General features: G+C 49.7%; 1 protein-coding gene across 1 annotated transcript in view; it reads left to right on the forward strand.

The window, feature by feature from the left end:
- The window catches only part of AK8 (adenylate kinase 8), a 62,431-nt gene extending 58,167 nt beyond the window's left edge, over positions 1–4,264 (forward strand). The window contains exons 12-13 of the mRNA XM_044268390.1: positions 3,396–3,476; positions 3,919–4,264. Of these exons, the coding sequence (XP_044124325.1) occupies positions 3,396–3,476; positions 3,919–4,168 (331 nt within the window). The 3' untranslated portion in view covers positions 4,169–4,264. The remainder of the gene's footprint in view (positions 1–3,395; positions 3,477–3,918) is intronic.
- The last annotated feature ends 9,167 nt before the right edge of the window (positions 4,265–13,431 follow it).

Consider the following 13,431-nt stretch of genomic DNA (forward strand, 5'->3'; position numbering starts at 1 on the left):
ATATTCTTGTACATAGGAGCAGTATTATAGTAGTTATATTCTTGTACATAGGAGCAGTATTATAGTAGTTATATTCTTGTACATAGGAGCAGTATTATAGTAGTTATATTCTTGTACATAGGAGCAGTATTATAGTAGTTATATTCTTGTACATAGGAGCAGTATTATAGTAGTTATATTCTTGTACATAGGAGGAGTATTATAGTAGTTATATTCTTGTACATAGGAGCAGTATAGTAGTTATATTCTTGTACATAGGAGCAGTATTATAGTAGTTATATTCTTGTACATAGGAGCAGTATTATAGTAGTTATATTCTTGTACATAGGAGCAGTATTATAGTAGTTATATTCTTGTACATAGGAGCAGTATTATAGTAGTTATATTCTTGTACATAGGAGCAGTATTATAGTAGTTATATTCTTGTACATAGGCAGTATTATAGTAGTTATATTCTTGTACATAGGAGCAGTATTATAGTAGTTATATCTTGTACATAGGAGCAGTATTATAGTAGTTATATTCTTGTACATAGGAGCAGTATTATAGTAGTTATATTCTTGTACATAGGAGCAGTATTATAGTAGTTATATTCTTGTACATAGGAGCAGTATTATAGTAGTTATATTCTTGTACATAGGAGCAGTATTATAGTAGTTATATTCTTGTACATAGGAGCAGTATTATAGTAGTTATATTCTTGTACACAGGGGCAGTATTATAGTAGTTATATTCTTGTACATAGGAGGCAGTATTATAGTAGTTATATTCTTGTATACAGGGGCAGTATTATAGTCCCCACTCTGACAGATTCCTTTGTATACATAGTACATTCCAGCAGATGTATATATTTATGCATATTGTGTCTTTTCTATATTTGATTATAATGATTTGTAGCTCATTTGCTGTAATAATCTCCTGACCTCCTCCCAAGGGGTTAATAATTTATTTTCTCTAAAATCGCTAACCCCCCCCCCCCCTGTGAAGTCATCTGGCGCAGTGAGTGTCAGCGAGATGTAAGACAAAAGACTGTCGTATGCTGGTACCTTTTAATCATGTAATTGCCTGGTGACATTTAACACGGTGGCTTTGTGTTACCCCTCCGGTATAATGAAGGCAGGAGGACGTGGCATCGCCCCCTCCCCTCGCCACCGCCGCCGCCTGGCGCTCTCCTGCCCCGGCAGCCCGCGGCCCCTCTTGTGGGACGAGCACTTTAACTACACCGAAGTTTGGCCGATCTTCTACATATTACAGCAGCGACACGCACACACAATTGAAGTATTTGAGGGCGATGAAATATGCATGGCTATCGGTGACAGCGCCATAAAGTCAAGCAATTAGCCGCGTAATCCAAGACGCTCGGAGCCCGTGGCAGGGAGGCCCGCAGTTCTCTATTAGTTAAATGCATTTTGTAGGTCCTCATTCCATCAAATCAACTAACACTTCCTTTAATTGGCTGATAAATTATACAGCCGGCCGCATTATAATTTAATAACTTGTAAACATTGCGAGGGCCCGCCGTAAAGTCGATATCGCGCTCATTAATTCCTTAATTTCAGCTGATGGAAGGGGAGATGGAAGGAGCGCGCTCGCACTGTCAGCCCCCGGGCTATGAAATGAGGGGAAAGAAAATGTAGAAAAGGGGAGGGAATTTTTTTTAAATTTTTTGAAAAAAATTTTAGATTATTTTTTTTTTTTAACATCTGTGTCGGAAACTCAATCTGTGCGCTGTCACCGGCAGCAGGTCGCCCCCCCCCCAATTCAAAGGATGAGTGACAGCTTCCTGCCGCGTCTTGTCAAACTATCTTTATACATCAAGCCAGGCAGTAAAGCGCGCCCGGTGTATATTAAATCCTGTCCTATCCCCCCCCCCCCCCCCCCGATGCCCCCCCTCTCTGTCCCCATGAATATTTCATTACAGGCCGCATAAATATTAATTCTAATCGCTCAGTATCGTCGTTATTATTTCTGTTTTGTGACAAACGCACATAAAATATTCAGGGGGAATTTTTTTCTTTTTAAATTACATTTACACACATGATTGTCGGGTGTTTATTATTTTGAATTTTTTTTTGGGGGGGGGGGGGTGGCGGGAAATCCTAATTCCGCTGGTAATAGGTGACGACGCTGAGATCCTTCAGTTTCAATGGGATGCAGATGTCAGGTGGTGCGGGAAATAGCATTCAAACTATCATTTTTTTACAAAATCTCCCTTTATTCATTGCATAATGAAAAGTTCTGCAAGATCTCTGCTTGCCGTCAGCAAATGGAAACATTTGGGGGTCATTTATCATTAGATATAGATCTGTCACAGGTTCAGTCGCAAAGGGGATTGGCGGCCAAATCTGCAACGTTTTCCCGCTCAGACCAGACCCAAAAAAAAAAAAAAGGGGACACTGTAAGTCGGTCTTAATAAATGACCCCAAACACAACTGCTGGGTTTGTTACAGTGTATCAGTGCAGGCAATTCTCTGTGAGCAGAGGTATATGGCGGGAGGATTTGCGTGCAGTGGGGTACATTACCTGAAGGCTGTGTAAGCAGGACTAGGGCAGTCATTCAGCCCCTGAATGTCAACAGTGATATTTCCATTCACTGACAGCAAGCAAGAGGTCTTGAAAGTGGTGAGAGAATGAATGCACAAATAGACAGCGCCATTAAAGTGTCATCTCAGAGCGTTAGAGCAGACTGTAGATGAAGACTGGCCCTGGACAATCCCACCCATCATCCTCCATAGGCAGAGGAGAGGGGCGGCCCCCCTGACGAGCTGGGGGGAGGCGCAGGATATTATAGTCTGATAGATGCCGGATAATCAGAAACTCTGGATTGTCAGTCAAAAGTGTAAATACTATATGAATTCTGAAATTTCTAACATCACCTTTCTCTGGCCTCGCTCTCCGTCTCCGGCCTCGCTCTCCGTCTCCGGCCTCGCTCTCCGTCTCCGGCCTCGCTCTCCGTCTCCGGCCTCGCTCTCCGTCTCCGGCCTCGCTCTCCGTCTCCGGCCTCGCTCTCCGTCTCCGGCCTCGCTCTCCGTCTCCGGCCTCGCTCTCCGTCTCCGGCCTCGCTCTCCGTCTCCGGCCTCGCTCTCCGTCTCCGGCCTCGCTCTCCGTCTCCGGCCTCGCTCTCCGTCTCCGGCCTCGCTCTCCGTCTCCGGCCTCGCTCTCCGTCTCCGGCCTCGCTCTCCGTCTCCGGCCTCGCTCTCCGTCTCCGGCCTCGCTCTCCGTCTCCGGCCTCGCTCTCCGTCTCCGGCCTCGCTCTCCGTCTCCGGCCTCGCTCTTCTCTGGCATTATATTTCTCCGGCCTCGCTCCCCGTCTCCGGCCTCGCTCCCCGTCTCCGGCCTCGCTCCCCGTCTCCGGCCTCGCTCTTATTTTTACCCTTCCACTCTTCTTCCGGCAGGGTCTTCTTCCTGGACATCCCAGACGACGTGGCTATAGAGCGTCTCTCTCTTCGTATGACCGATCCCGTCTCCGGGCACAGGTAGGTTCCCAGTGATCATGGTCTCTGCCACTGATGCCTTATGATTCTCTAGGGCCGGGCGAAGCTCTGAGCCTTCCTTGGTCTCCATCTAGCAGAAGAGGTTATGTTTTTTGGGTTATGTTCCCACCCAGGTGATTATCATCTGTGACATATTCAGACCCTAGTAAGGTAAGGCTAGCAGTAGGACCCTGGGACGTCACAGCCTGTTGTGGGCATCTTGTGCCAGGCTTTACTCTACCATGGGAATAACAGGAACATTGGCTTTGCACCGCAGGGGGCATCCATGTATGGTCTCCAGCATCAGAGACTATCCGGTAATAGTCCACAGGGGCCACAGTTGGTACAGTCCAGATTAGTGGGATGTCTGGACTATTGGGTGCCGGATTCATTGTGAAGCTGAGTTTTCTATCTGCTGACCCATAACCAGCCTGTTATCACCCAGGTATCACGGCCTATACCAGCCGGCCCCCCGGGTGGAGGTGCACCAGCGTCTTCGGCAGAACCCGGTGGACTCGGAGCAGAAGGTTCAGACGAGGTTAGACATGTATCACGCCAGCGCTGAGGAGCTGGAGGAGTTTTATCAAGACGTCGTTCACATTAACGCTGATCAGGACCCGCACACCGTCTTCGAGGTCATCGAAAGCTGCATCGTGAAACCCCTACCAAAGCGCGTCCCCGGGGAGTCTCCCTGATCACTGCCAGCACCCACAGCGCCCTCTGCTGACATTAGCTGGTGGTGCGTTATCACACCAGAGGGCGCGCAGCCGCCCACCTGAGACACGCGGGAGCTCGCGCCTCCTCCAGCAGGAGAATTAAAGAGGATCTCTCATCAGGTCGTCTCTGGGTTGATCCATCCGTGTCATGGAGTGAACCGCGCAGGAAACACGGGGGCGACACGCACAGCGCTACACGGGGGTCTGCTGGCATAAGGTGATCAGATACACGACCCTGACACACAGGATTAGATACACAGCTCAGCAGACTGTATCACACAGGATAGGATTAGATACACAGCTCAGCAGACAGTATCACACAGGATAGGATTAGATACACAGCTCAGCAGCCAGTATCGCACAAGATAGGATTAGATACACCGCTCAGCAGACAGTATCACACAGGATAGGATTAGATACACAGCTCAGCAGACAGTATCACACAGGAGAGGATTAGATACACAGCTCAGCAGACGGTATCACACAGGATAGGATTAGATACACAGCTCAGCAGACAGTATCACACAGGATAGGATTAGATACACAGCTCAGCAGGCAGTATCACACAGGATAGGATTAGATACACAGCTCAGCAGACAGTATCACACAGGATAGGATTAGATACACAGCTCAGCAGACAGTATCACACAGGAAGGGATTAGATACACGGCTCAGCAGACAGTACCACACAGGATAGGATTAGATACACGGCTCAGCAGACAGTATCACACAGGACAGGATTAGATACACGGCTCAGCAGGCAGTATCACACAGGACAGGATTAGATACACAGCTCAGCAGGCAGTATCACACAGGATAGGATTAGATACACAGCTCAGCAGACAGTATCACACAGGATAGGATTAGATACACAGCTCAGCAGGCTGTATCACACAGGATAGGATTAGATACACAGCTCAGCAGACAGTATCACACAGGGTAGGATTAGATACACAGCTCAGCAGACTGTATCACACAGGGTAGGATTAGATACACAGCTCAGCAGACAGTATCACACAGGATAGGATTAGATACACAGCTCAGCAGACAGTATCACACAGGATAGGATTAGATACAGCAGCTCAGCAGACAGTATCACACAGGATAGGATTAGATACACAGTTCAGCAGGCTGTATCACACAGGATAGGATTAGATACACAGCTCAGCAGGCTGTATCACACAGGATAGGATTAGATACACAGCTCAGCAGACAGTATCACACAGGATAGGATTAGATACACAGCTCAGCAGACACTATCACACAGGATAGGATTAGATACACAGCTCAGCAGACAGTATCACACAGGATAGGATTAGATACACAGCTCAGCAGACAGTATCACACAGGGTAGGATTAGATACACAGCTCAGCAGACAGTATCACACAGGATAGGATTAGATACACAGCTCAGCAGACTGTATCACACAGGATAGGACTAGATACACAGCTCAGCAGACAGTATCGCACAGGATAGGATTAGATACACAGCTCAGCAGGCAGTATCGCACAGGATAGGATTAGATACACAGCTCAGCAGACAGTATCGCACAGGATAGGATTAGATACACAGCTCAGCAGACAGTATCACACAGGATAGGATTAGATACACAGCTCAGCAGACAGTATCACACAGGATAGGATTAGATACACAGCTCAGCAGACAGTATCACACAGGATAGGATTAGATACACAGCTCAGCAGACAGTATCACACAGGACAGGATTAGATACACAGCTCAGCAGACAGTATCACACAGGATAGGATAAGATACACAGCTCAGCAGACAGTATCACACAGGATAGGATTAGATACACAGCTCCGCAGACGGTATCACACAGGACAGGATTAGATACACAGCTCAGCAGACGGTATCACACAGGATAGGATTAGATACACAGCTCAGCAGACGGTATCACACAGGATAGGATTAGATACACAGCTCAGCAGACAGTATCACACAGGACAGGATTAGATACACAGCTCAGCAGACGTATCACACAGGATAGGATTAGATACACAGCTCAGCAGACAGTATCACACAGGATAGGATTAGATACACAGCTCAGCAGACAGTATCACACAGGACAGGATTAGATACACAGCTCAGCAGACAGTATCACACAGGATAGGATTAGATACAGCAGCCAGTACGGCCCGTTTTCTATGGCTGTCCGATAATCCGGCAGTGACAGATGAGGACGCTGCAGTGATTAGCTATCAGTACGTTGACCTGGGGGGGGGGGGTGTATATATCCATGGGGGGGTGTATATATCCATGGGGGGCCCCTGCTGATATAAGGGGGGCTCCAGCCGGCAGGTAGATGTCGGATGCGGAGCCGCTGATTAATATTCCGTCCTCTCGCTCTGCATTTCTCCACCATTATATTAGTTCCCTCCAGTGGCTCGGGGGATAGCGCGGGCGGGAGGAGGGGCGGCGCGGCTGACTCCAGCTCATTCGCATGCATTGGGTAGCGCTCCGCTTGTAGTCTGAGGTCGGAGGTCGCCTCCCGCAGGGTTTGTCACAGGCCCGGCCTGAACATGCAGATACACTTGTTCTACTCTCCCTCAGCAGCGACGCGATCAATCGCAAGTCATTTAATTATCACAAACAAAGCCGCGCCGCCTGGATGCTCACTTAAAGGGGCACGACACCTGCGAGCGTCGCCATGGTGACCAATGTCAGCCGCAGTGTTACCGCCTCTTTAAAAACATACGTTTTAGGGCTTGTTCACACAACCGTGCCTTGTTTTGCGGTCTGCAAATTGCGGATCCGCAAAACACGGATGCCGCCCGTGTGCCTTCCGCAATTTGCAGAATGGAAACACACTTTACAGAAATGCCTATTGTCTGCAAAACGGACAAGAATAGGACATGACTTATAATTTTTGCGGAGCAACGGATGCGGACAGCACGCGGAGAGCGGTCCGCATCTTTTGCGGCCCCATCGAAGTGAATGGGTCCGCACCCGAGCCTCAAAAAATGGGGAACCAAACCACGGTCGTGTGAATGAGCCCCTATTTTCAGGTAGATCAGATGATGTGATTTTTAAAGGGAAAAAAAGCTGCATGACTTTAATCCTCAGACTCCTCCCCCTTATTAAGGCCCCTCCCCTCCACCCATGTGTAGCCGCCCTCTAATTACTTCTCATATATAATTATTCTGTAATTTAATTAGCCTGTTGTGACTCATACACAGCAGCCAATCAGAACAGGCAGAGCTGCAGTGTAAAGCATAGGGGAGCTACACGGCAGCAGCCTGTAATGAGACATGGTCACTGGTCAAAGCTGTGCCTACATGGAGAAGAGCGGCAGTGTAAAGCATGGGAAGAGACAGTGCTGCTGCAGCCTGGGCCTCAAATGAGAGAGTAGGTGGAGTCAGACTACCATAGACTTCAATAGACAGGGCAGGTAAGCTGGAGACAGTGGTCATAGCTGTGCCTACATGGAGAAGAGCAGAAGTGTAAAGCATGGGAAGGGACAGTGTTGCAGCCGGGGCCTCTTAGTAGACCCCCCAATGGTGTGAGATTGGGAGGCACGGGCACAGTGTCCATCCATTGCAGTCTGTGGGAGACACAATCTCACTGAATGCTATATGTAATCTGCGGGGGCGTCATGGAGGCCGGGCGCTTCAGCAGTGTGATGTCTGAGGGGCCCCAATGTACGGCCACGTCAGGGCTCAGTCCACATTTCTGGCTGCGCTCTGATTTCAGCTCTGAGGAATAGACGTAGAGCCAGCCTTTGTCTGCAGCCGACATGAAAGGACGCGGTGACGGAACGCACAAGTTCTCCGCCGGCACAGCCGCCGCCGCCTGCGCTGAGGGAGCCGCTGATCTTCTGTCAGACATCTGAAGTCGCCGCCTTTTATGTGGAAATGTCGTCTTGAAGTCGCCTTGTAGGAGTCGATTCAGTTCGGGGAGGAACGGATTCCTTTTCATGTGGCGGCTTCTGAGCCTCTTTCTTCTCGTACGTACATCGGTGTGTGGCGCCGCTCGTCCCCCCACCACGTGACCCCCTCCTTCTCTTCTCAGGTCTACCATAGTGCTCCTCAGTCTGAGGATGATGGGAGTTGTCATTCATTACAGCTGAGACCAAGCAAAGCCCGCCCAAACCTCTTCATCACGGGGCCCAGGATTAGAAAAACAGAAGGAGCGCCCCCACCTGGCTACAGGTTGTGTGCGTTACTGCAGCTCAGCCCCATTGACCTCAATAGAGCTGCAGTACCAGACACACCCCATGGGGGGGACAACGCCTTTAGATGTACACGCTGGGTTTCAGGAAGCTTAGATATGACTCGCTGTTTGATAGGCTCAAAGAAGCAGAGTTATAGGGAGTTGTGTGGTGCAGGAAGCTGAGATATGGGGAGCTATAGGTAGGGTCCAAGATGATCAGATACGGGGAGTTGTATGGTAGGGTCCAGGATGATCAGATACAGGGAGTTGAATGGTAGGGTCCAGGATGATCAGATACGGGGAGTTGTATGGGAGAGTCCAGGATGATCAGATACGGGGAGTTGCATGATAGGGTCCAGGATGATCAGATACGGGGAGTTGCATGGTAGGGTCCAGGATGATCAGATACGGGGAGTTGTATGGTAGGGTCCAGGATGATCAGATACGGGGAGTTGTATGGTAGGGTCCAGGATGATCAGATACGGGGAGTTGCATGGTAGGGTCCAGGATGATCAGATACGGGGAGTTGCATGGTAGGGTCCATGATGATCAGATACGGGGAGTTGTTTGATAGGGTCCAGGATGATCAGATACGGGGAGTTGTATGGTAGGGTCCAGGATGATCAGATACGGGGAGTTGTTTGATAGGGTCTAGAATGATCAGATATGGGGAGTTGTTTGATAGGGCCCAAGATGCTCAGATACGGGGAGTTGTATGGGAGAGTCCAGGATGATCAGATACGGGGAGTTGTATGGTAGGGTCCAGGATGATCAGATACGGGGAGTTGTATGGTAGGGTCCAGGATGATCAGATACGGGGAGTTGTATGGTAGGGTCCAGGATGATCAGATACGGGGAGTTGTATGGTAGGGTCCAGGATGATCAGATATGGGGAGTTGTTTGGTAGGGTCCAGGATGATCAGATATGTGGAGTTGTATGGTAGGGTCCAGGATGATCAGATATGGGGAGTTGTATGGTAGGGTCCAGGATGATCAGATATGGGAAGTTGTATGGTAGGGTCCAGGATGATCAGATATGGGGAGTTGTTTAGTAGGGTCCAGGATGATCAGATATGGGGAGTTGTTTGGTAGGGTCCAGGATGATCAGATACGGGGAGTTGTATGGTAGGGTCCAGGATGATCAGATACGGGGAGTTGTATGGTAGGGTCCAGGATGATCAGATACCGGGAGTTGCATGGTAGGGTCCAGGATGATCAGATACGGGGAGTTGCATGGTAGGGTCCAGGATGATCAGATACGGGAAGTTGTATGGTAGGGTGCAGGATGATCAGATACGGGGAGTTGTATGGTAGGGTCCAGGATGATCAGATATGGGGAATTGTTTAGTAGGGTCCAGGATGATCAGATACTGGGAGTTGTTTGATAGGGTCCAGGATGATCAGATATGGGGAGTTGTTTGATAGGGTCCAGGATGCTTAGATATGCGGAGTTGTATGGTAGGGTCCAGGATGATCAGATACGAGAAGTTGTATGGTAGGGTCCAGGATGATCAGATACGGGAAGTTGTATGGTAGGGTCCAGGATGATCAGATATGGGGAGTTGTTTAGTAGGGTCCAGGATGATCAGATATGGGGCGTTGTCTGCTGGGGTCTGGAGAGATAACACATGGGTAGCTGTTCGGTGTGATCCAGGATGCTGAGATTTGGGCAGCTGTTTGAACGATTCCCCCTTTTCCTTTCTATGTTACTTCTGGCTGCAGAGGGAAAGGTACCCGGGGTGCAGGGCGGCATCAACCTCCATTGTACAATGAGCACGCTACTGATGGCACCACAGCACACTACAGATACGCAATAAAGCGGTACAGATCTCAGCTTCCACTCACTACGAGCCATATTAAGGGTTAATTTACACATGGCAGGTTTTTTTGCTGACATTTCTGTGACTAAATCCGTTCCCGCCATCTGAATGTGGCTGTTTTGGCGGCAGAGCGTGGATTTTTCCCATTCACAAAAATTTCTGCAACAAACCTGCCGCACGTGAATTCACCCCTAAGGCTACAATTTACATTGTAGGGCAACACAAAGTTGGCGCGCAGCTCAATTAGGACGCGCTCCAAACTGGAGAAGGTGGCGGGCACAGCCCCTGGCTGAGGCTGTGATGGAACGTCCTCATCTGCTCGTCTGGCAGGACCCCCCCAGCACATGTTTAATACGGATCATGATTTTATTTTATGGAGCAGCGACTGGCAGTAGCGGGCAGGATGCATCGCCGTTGGAGCGGGTCCTGGGCACCAGGTTGGCACAGTTGCTTATGAAGGGGCTACTTTTTAATGATGCAAACAACACATGGCCAGCGATCGGAGCCAGTTCTAAATTGCAGATGGCGTGGGAAGTCACTGCTTTAACTGGTAGTGATCACAACGCCCCGAACTCGGTGCCCACCCCGGCTAAGAGCTCACAGGATGACGGTGCCAATAACGGGCAACAAAGCTGTTCAATAACTGTCATAGCGCGGAGGGGACGGCGGTAATATGCACGCCGCTAATACTACTGCAACATAATGTATGGAGGGAGCGATGGGGGCGCAGCTGAAGACACACGGGGTGAGCGAATATAGCCATGAGCTTAAAGGGCAACCCCACCAAAATCTCCCATGAATTATACCTTCATAGTCTTATTATATGTGTCCTTCTGCAGCTCTAACGTATGTTCAGCATGGACCGAGATAAGCAGCGGTCAGATTCAGGGGCCGCCGCTTATCTAGGGGAGGAACCAACTTGGCGCATCCTCTGATGGCAGAGAGAGAAATAGCCCTTATTCACACTGGGGTTTACCGCAGCTTGTCGTTTCGTGAAAATCCAAGAAAGCAGAAGACATAATACCCATCGCAGCTGCTGCAGAACCTCACAGTACACGCCTCAGCTGCTGCAGAACCTCACTATACCCACCTCAGCTGCTGCAGGACCCTGATATTACACACTTCCTAATACACCTCAGCTGCTGCAGAACATCATAATACACACCTCAGCTGCTGCAGAACTTCATCACACCCTCCTTAGCTGCAGAACCTCATCGCGCCCACTGGAGCTGCTGCAGAACCTCCTAATACACACCTCAGCTGCAGAACCTTATAATACCCATCACAGCTGCTGCAGAACCTCATAATACACACCTCAGCTGCTGCAGGACCCTGATATTACACACTTCCTAATACACCTCAGCTGCTGCAGAACCTCATCGTGTCCACTAGAGCTGCTGCAGAACTTCATCACACCCTCCTCAGCTGCAGAACCTCATCGCGCCCACTGGAGCTGCTGCAGAACCTCCTAATACACACCTCAGCTGCAGAACCTTATAATATCCATCACAGCTACTGCAGAACCTCATAATACCCATCACAGGTGCTGTGGAACCTCATCACACCCACTGGAGCTGCTGCAGAACCTCACTATACCCACCTCAGCTGCTGCAGAACCTCACTATACCCACCTCAGCTGCTGCAGGACCCTGATATTACACACTTCCTAATACACCTCAGCTGCTGCAGAACCTCATCGTGTCCACTAGAGCTGCTGCAGAACTTCATCACACCCTCCTCAGCTGCAGAACCTCATCGCGCCCACTGGAGCTGCTGCAGAACCTCCTAATACACACCCCAGCTGCAGAACCTTATAATATCCATCACAGCTGCTGCAGAACCTCATAATACCCATCACAGGTGCTGTGGAACCTCATCACACCCACTGGAGCTGCTGCAGAACCTCACTATACCCACCTCAGCTGCTGCAGAACCTCACTATACCCACCTCAGCTGCTGCAGGACCCTGATATTACACACTTCCTAATACACCTCAGCTGCTGCAGAACATCATCACACCCTCCTCAGCTGCAGAACCTCATCGTGCCCACTGGAGCTGCTGCAGAACCTCCTAATACACACCTCAGCTGCAGAACCTTATAATACCCATCACAGCTGCTGCAGAACCTCACAATACACACCTCAGCTGCTTCAGAACCTCCTCATACCCATCACAGCTGCTGTGGAACCTCATCACCCCCACCTCAGCTGCTGCCAGATTACGATAATACACACCTTAGCAGTTCCTGAACCTTCATCACACCGCAGCTGCTGCAGAACCTCATCACTCCCACCGCAGCTGCTGCAGAACCTCATCAAACACACCTCAGCTGCTGCAGAACCTCACTATACCCACCTCAGCTGCTGCAGAACTTCATGTTGCACACCTCATGCAGTGACTTCATTATACATGCCTCACCTGCCTAAGAGCTTCTATTTAAAAAAGGAGACGGGTGCTTTATACCGATCCATGGTGGAGCAGAGTCTCCTAAACCAAGAAGCCACAGTCAGTGTGTCACAGGTGCTCCGCTTCCAGTGCTCAGCTCCCGTCTTTGTCGCTTCCGCTCCCGAGGGACATGCTCTGCCGCTGGTCAGTCAAAGGCCTCAGCAGGGATCGTGGTCACCTGAGGCCACTGATTGGTCAGTGGTGGTGACATGCATGTAGAAGACATGTCAAACTTCTGGTCTAGGGGGAACCAGGAACTCAGTGCTGAACCCAGAGCGCCCATGAGCGAGGATTCGTTTTTGCGCACTGGCGCTCTCCCCGGAGGACGCTGTACAATACATCCCAATGTCGCAGATTTTGCTGTGCGGCCAAGAACTGTAGTTTTTTGGTAGTTGCTGTGGTTTTAATGAATACACAGGGCTACTCTAGAAAAAGAGGTTCTGCAGCAGCTGAAGTGTGTATAAAGAACAACACTAAGGGTCAATTCACACGTCCGTGAATGTGTCCGCATCCGTTCCGCAAATTGCAGAACGGGTGCGGACCCATTCATTCTCTATGGGGCAGGAATGGATGCGGACAGCAGTGTGCTGTCTGCGTTTGCATTGCCGGAGTGCGCCCCGATCTTCCGGTCCGTGGCTCCGTAAAAAAATAGAACATGTCCTATTCTCGTCCGCAATTGCCGGCCCGGTGTATTGCGGATCAGCAATACACTACAGACGTGTGAATGGACCCTAAGGGATACAAGACGTCATCTTGCCATTATATACACGTACGCTCAGCCTCACGGACATCTACCGCTCTCATC

The sequence above is a fragment of the Bufo gargarizans genome, chromosome 9, assembly GCF_014858855.1.
Source record: "Bufo gargarizans isolate SCDJY-AF-19 chromosome 9, ASM1485885v1, whole genome shotgun sequence".
Lineage (NCBI taxonomy): Eukaryota > Metazoa > Chordata > Amphibia > Anura > Bufonidae > Bufo > Bufo gargarizans.